At 44.8% G+C, this 6,721-nt stretch overlaps 1 protein-coding gene across 1 annotated transcript in view; it reads right to left on the reverse strand.

The window, feature by feature from the left end:
* slc30a6 (solute carrier family 30 member 6) overlaps positions 1-4,707 on the reverse strand; it is a 61,463-nt gene extending 56,756 nt beyond the window's left edge. The window contains exons 1-3 of the mRNA XM_087849949.1: positions 4,410-4,707; positions 3,295-3,341; positions 2,116-2,202 (exon numbers count right to left, since the gene is read on the reverse strand). Of these exons, the coding sequence (XP_087706075.1) occupies positions 2,116-2,202; positions 3,295-3,341; positions 4,410-4,707 (432 nt within the window). The remainder of the gene's footprint in view (positions 1-2,115; positions 2,203-3,294; positions 3,342-4,409) is intronic.
* Positions 4,708-6,721: the final 2,014 nt, after the last annotated feature.

Raw genomic sequence — 6,721 nt, forward strand, 5'->3', positions numbered from 1 at the left:
CACTACACAGCTCCTACCAGCATTAAATTCAAGCTGCTCAGATTTAGGAACTTTCAGATGATGATCTGAGCTCTCGGAGCGACGACAGCTGGATTTCAGTGAGAGCAAACCAAAGGACCACTCAGTATATTTATTCCATGTCACTGTTTTTCTTTTTTTATACACTGGGATTATTCTGCGTGTTACAGCTGGAGATGTTTTCACATTTTGTGATGGACTGATCCAACTTTTTCCCGTTCTCCTCCGATACTGCGGCTTTGGGAATCGGTTGACCCCGAGCACTGATCTGATGTGTTAAAATAATACCGGGGTCAAGTCCTCCCCTTTGCCGTGGATCCGTGTTTTCAGGCCGTGCCAGGCATCATGATTCAGGCCCGGACGCTAAACGCTCACCTACGAGCCCGGCCCGGCCTTAGAGATGAGCGGAGGAGTTAAAAATAGATCCGCTGCTCCTCGTGTTGAAAGCGAGCCAGCTGAGGCGGCTCAGGCGTCTGCTTTGGATGCATCCAGAGCGCCTCCCTTTGGAGGTTTTCTGAGGACATCCAGCTGGGAGGAAACCTCGGGGTAGACCCAGAGAGAGAAACCCAAACCTTAGCGTGATAAAAGCGTGTTCCCATTTCTGCTCAGTCTTTCTTTCCCTTTTTATTCTAAACCGCACGAGTTCTAATGACTGTTTATTCACTTCATCTTTTACCTCTATCACCTCCCGTTTCAAGTGGAACTTCAGAGTTAAATGTGCTCAGATTTGGTCACCGAGCAGCGATCTCTGCTGGAAACGCCGCTAATAAGTCAGAGGTGGTGGAAAGCTCACGGGGTTGATGGAGGGTTGTTTTAAAGGCCTGGAGTTTGGTGTTAAAGGATTATCTGGATCCAGACCGAGCGTGGACATCGACCAAATGAAGTGACAGGCTGACGGCGATCACCCACAGAGAGTGGCCACCTCCTGGTGTGGGTGATCCTGGTGAGGGCGTGCCATTTGCTTTTACAGCCTGTGATTTGGTCATTCGAGGGCGAGTCGGAGTGATGCAGGAGACTTTAAATTAAAAACACATAATATATCCACACAGCCTTTAATCTGATGACCTCTTCACTCAATTCAGCACATACATGCAGACTTTGGGAATCTACAGGGATCTCCCTCTTTTTCACCAACATCAGCCACAGCTGCAGTAAATATCACTCAGACGGAGCACAAACACAAACTCAAAGGTTTCACTGCCAGAAATCTCGCTCCCGTGTGTTCATGTGTTCATAGAAATGAAACCTTACACTCAAAGTAAGCCCGATCTGCGATTAGGTGTGTGTGGCATTCCCAGTGAGTTTTTACCATTGCAGTTAAAACACCCAGCGCTGCATGTTCATAAAAAACATGATTAAACTCTTTTTTTTAAAATCTACGGGTCTTTATGATGTCAGAGAGAGAGACTCGTGTGCAGAAGCCCCACCCACCTGCTTTTCAAACCTTATTTTTCCAAAAGCAGCCAATCAGAAGAAAGTCTTTGGAGGAAGGAGGAGCTAAAGCAGCTTGTTTCACACTGGATGAACCGAGGGCGCCATATAAGAAAACTTATTCTGAGCTGTTAATCATGCAGAGCTCACCACAGGGCTGTTTTTACCTGCCACGGCTCATCTAGTGTGGAACAAACAATAAAAGCTGGTTTCTGAACAGATTTTGAAACTGCAGGTTGAGTCATGAAAGTTTGAGGGAAAGGTTTGCTACTAAAATCCTAAATTCTACTCGGTTTAATCTTCCAATCAGAGGGAATATCCTAAACTTTAACCGAAAAGCAGCAGCAAACAGATGAGAGCAGGAAGCAGATGAACGGAGGCTCTGCCGGCGCTCCGAGGACCTTTAACGAGCTAAAGAACGTGAAATCAGCTCACGAATGACGATGTTTTCCTCTGAGGGTTTCATCCCTGCTGGAACACGGTGACCTTTCAGGAAAACAGGATTACAGGAGGTGTTTGGGCTGGGCTCGGTGTATGACACACAGCGTCTAACCAGCTTATCGGGATTATAACGTGAGGATCCTTCAGATGATCGCCGCTCAGTGAAAACGAGAGGAGGCCAAACAACCAAAGCCCGGAGAGGACACGACGTGTTTCATCACTTACTCGTCTGTCTGAGGACACCAGCCTGAACTCCTGCAGAAGCTTCCCAAAGATGGATCTGTGCGTCTTCCTGAACGGGTGAATAGTCCCCTGAAAATTCAAAGCACACGAGGAAGAGCCATCAGAAGCAAAATAAAAGCCCTTGGTCCGGCTGTCAGTGAAATTAAACTACGATCAGGTCCAGCAGAGCAGCAGGCAAACATTGACCTACACCGCCACCATGTGGCCGCGTGTTGTAGCACATTTATTTCAGCTTCCTGATAACCTGAAGAACAACTTTATTCTAAGTTTGTAACACTGAAGGAAAATAAATCGCAGTGAAGTCGGCTCAGTTTTCCATCCTGGGTCAGATCCTCTGATCTTCATGGGCTGGACGAGTGACACTTTGCCTTCTGTCAGTGTAAACAAGTTTAATTACACATTTAAAATCCCTGCTACATGTTAATACAACAAAAAACACACATCTCAGCTTTTCTTCATGAGACACAGATTTGCTGTAGAAAATGGAAAAATGTCTTTTTGTAAAATGTTAATTCTAAAATTCATTGTTTATCGGTCACTTTGGTGCAGGATGAATCAGCCGTGAGCTCTTTATCAGCAGGAAAGCTGCAAAACTTTGAGACGCCCTCCTTCACTTTTTCCAAAGCTTGGAGACATTTTTCAGGGAAATGTGCAGAGACGGGCTGACAGATTCATGCAGGGAAACAGTTTATGATTAAAAGTGTCACAGCCTGGCCAAAGCAGCACTCACATTAGAGGCACTGAGAGCGATCAGACCAGAGTTTCAGCTAAAATTCTGCAGATTTTAAAGAAGACAGAAATGTTTTGAGGTGATACCAAATTAAGTCTAACAGTTTTCAGCTTTTCGATGTCGTCAGATGACGACTAATAACTCTGTAAAACCCAAGCGTGTGCTTAAAAACAGCTGAAACCCAGAAAAACCACAAAATGTTCATTTAAATATTTTATATTTGCATTTTTCTGACAAATGACTGTTTTGCATCACACATGAAAGCCTTAATTAAAGCTTTGCTTGGCTTCTTTCTACAAATCCTTTGTTCCAGTTTCACACTGGAGAGAATTTCTCTCTCTGTGGCCAACCCTCCACTCCTCGGAGTTTGACACGTGGACCATTGGAGACATAAGAGAGAAACTATGACTGTGAAACCTGAGGAAACTCACCAGGACGTAGGTGTCGTGCTCGTGCTTCTTCCTGTGCATCGGGACGTCTGTGGACGACAAAAATCAGTCAGTGTGTTACAGCACAACTACAGAAGGACTCAAAAGTGTGATTACAGCCTTATAGGACAGAAACGTTTGTCCCGTCTCAGGTTTTCCAGGTTTCCAGCTTTTGATTGACTGGGTCACAGCTGATGTGGTCCTCGATGCCATCACTAGTTCTCAGAAGAACTATTTTAAGCTGGAGCACTTTTTTCTGCTTTGCAGCCTCCTTTAACTCATCAGAGCTGCACATAAACCAGTTCTCCACCTGCTGCAGGTGCTGATCCTTCATCTTGTAGCAAACAGACAGTCAGGTCAGCCACAGCAATCTAACCAGGGCTTTCCACAGATCAGGTCCCTTCCGTTGTTCAGCAAAAGGGTGTTTTTGATCCAAGTGGTTGACAATTTTAAAGATTTATCTGATTATTCATAAGAGGTCCAAACTGATATTAACACACTGAGCATGTTTCAGCTGATTTCACATCAACCACGAGACAGCAGGACATAAAGAGATTCTTCCATCCACTGTCTCGTCCAGCTTCTCCATCTAAAAGGAACTAGTTTCCTATAAAATACCTGCACACACACTTCACAGGTGTAGTGAGCAGATATTAGTGAGTCTTTCTTTAACAATAAGATGAAATGGAGCAGTTACCATCAGGTTCTGCTGACTCCAACAGAAAGGTGGCCCTAACCCTGTCGCTTTTACAGATGTGCTGGTTGTTGCTGGATCCACCGAGAAGGACCAAAAGAGCCACGTTAGGCTGATTATTTAGCTGATTATTTCACGGGAGCCGGTGAAGGACTCCTGCTTCACCCTTTTCCATTAAAGGGAGGAAGCAGGAATGGTGGAGGAGTGCAAATACGCCGTTTAAACGTTAAACTGCTTTCTACGAACTGATTATCCGGATACATCCCTCACCAAAAAAAGACGACAGGTCTAACTGACTCAAACCGGCCGTTAGCCACGGTGCTAGTGTCGTTTCAGCCGGTAAACAGCCGGTAACTAGTCGGTAAACTCCGGAGCAGCTGATTGAATACGTGTTGTTAGCCGTTAGCCTGCTAGCATAACAAACCTGAATCCTTGATGTTGAGGACATCCACCGACACCATGTCCGGTTTATCCAGCGGCCCCACCTTCCTCTCCGTCACCCCGGACGGCACCACGTCCGGCTTCGGGCCGAACTTTCTCGGGTAAAAGTCCCCGGCATTGTGATAAGATAGACCCGAGGACGTGGACATCATTCCGTCCATCGCCATTTTGGACTTCCTGTTCCCATCAGTCTGTTCGTTCTTTTGGTTGCGCCGCGCATGCGCCACTCCACCAATCAGCGGAAGCGCTGAACGTTTACAGCTCAAGCTATGGAAGACCATTTGGGCTAAGGCTTTTTTTATATATACAATTTAGAAATTGAAAAATTAGAATTTAAAAACTGTTAGTGTTTGCTCCAAGTCCTGAGAAATTAAAAGACAGGGCATCCTGCGCCAAATCAAACATGTTACAATGGAGAGTGATGAAGGAAAAGCTCACGTGTAGAGGTGAGGGTAGGGACAGCAACTTAAGAAAACACAGGCAAATAGAAACACGCTGCAAAAGTGCACAAAATACAACAATTGTTGGTAAAAACAAACAATATCTGGCGACATAGTAACTTGACGGACCGGATGCGGAAGTGACAAGCTAACAGTAAACAGCAAACTCTAGCTGTATCCCAATTCAGGGTCTGCAGCCTTAAAGTACGCAGTCTCAACAATCCTCAAGGGCCGCTGTAGAAATGTTTAGCTGATTTAGAGTTTAGAAATGTGTTAACATAGAATCTAGAATTATTGTAGAGACACTGACACTGCCCTCAATGTAATAAAGGCCTGATGGTGTCCTGAATTTAGGAGCAGAGTATAGGAGACCCTCCCCAGTTGAACTGTGAAAGTAAAACAGAGAGGAGTTAATCCTGAGAGGAAATTCCCCAGAGAATGTTTGGGTGGGGGTCTCAACATTTGACCTGGATAACTGTGGTCTGGAAGGGAAATGGGTTTTTTATGACCTCTAGGGAGTCACCTACACCCACAGTGTTTTAACTGTCACGCACACTCACTTACGTGCACACACATACACACAGGTATGCGTACACAGTCACACACGAGCACTCACATAGACAGACACAGAGTTTGCAGCACACCGTAGGGGGGTTTTATGATGGGGACACCTCTATAAAGCTGGCTGTAACTAACAAAGGGGTGAAGATTTTGCAGAGGGACACACCGGCCTCGTCTTCCCTTCTAGAAGTGCATGCTTAAATGAAGATGAATAAAGATGAATAAAAGTTTTGTGAAAATGATACTGAGTTCCGGTGCCGTCTCTGGAAGTTTCGACGAATAAAAGAACAGGGGTAAAACTGATTTCGCAACAGTTTTGGTGCCGAAACCCTGGGATTCGCTCGAGGCCCAGAGAGGATGAATTGGCAGAGCTGAGATCGTGAAACGAGGCGAACAGAGAGCTAGCTCACATGATTAAAAGGTAAGCACTAGGGGTGCAACGATACAACAAAATTCACGGTTCGGTTCGGTTCGATACTTTGGTGTCACGGTTCGATATTTTTTCGATACAAAAAAAATGTTCATGCCTTTTTATTAATTTGTCATTTATTAAATTTTCACGGCACATTCTGCACCACCTCTCTGTGCGTTCATCATTTGTTTGAAGCCAGCTCACCTCCTGCAAACACTTTTCCGAGAATACGTGCTTCTTTTGTGGTTCGGACTCCTTCTGACATTTCTTTGGAGGTGGAGGAACATCACAGTAATTGTTTAAAGGAGCTTCTTCGACATCTTTAAGAGTTCTAAACAAATGTCTGTCCTCTTCCTTAAAATCTTATGTACGCAAACACGCGTTGCAACTTCTTATCTTGTGCGGGTTTTTATTTTGACAGCGAATGCGCACCTGCGGACCACTTATGTGCAGCCCTGGTTATTTAGCTCGTCATATTGCAGCCACAGAAATTCTTTTGTCCATGAAACCATAAAGCTGCACTTTCTTTTTGCCTTATAGTCTGATTTGTCATAACCTTTCCGTTTTGTCACTTCTTCACCCTGACCTGTCTTATTTGGCTCAGCAGAACTAAAATATATATCCTGCTGCTTTTACACACGCACTAACATAACGCTCAGCGATTCTCTGCGCGATCAACCTCTCACATGTTTAAGCTGCGGGAGATTTCACTTGTCATGTTTGCATAGTAAGCTAACGATTGATAAGACGATGTCAGAGGAATTGGTGCGCAAATTATCATCACTCACCAATCAGTACTGTCGCTTTCTATACACAGTTCACGCGATTGCAAAGTGAAAGCAAAAAACAAGCGCAAATTCAAACGCGATTTCAGTATGTCAC

The sequence above is a fragment of the Neolamprologus brichardi genome, chromosome 13, assembly GCF_056152115.1.
Source record: "Neolamprologus brichardi isolate AB-2024 chromosome 13, ASM5615211v1, whole genome shotgun sequence".
Classification (NCBI taxonomy): domain Eukaryota; kingdom Metazoa; phylum Chordata; class Actinopteri; order Cichliformes; family Cichlidae; genus Neolamprologus; species Neolamprologus brichardi.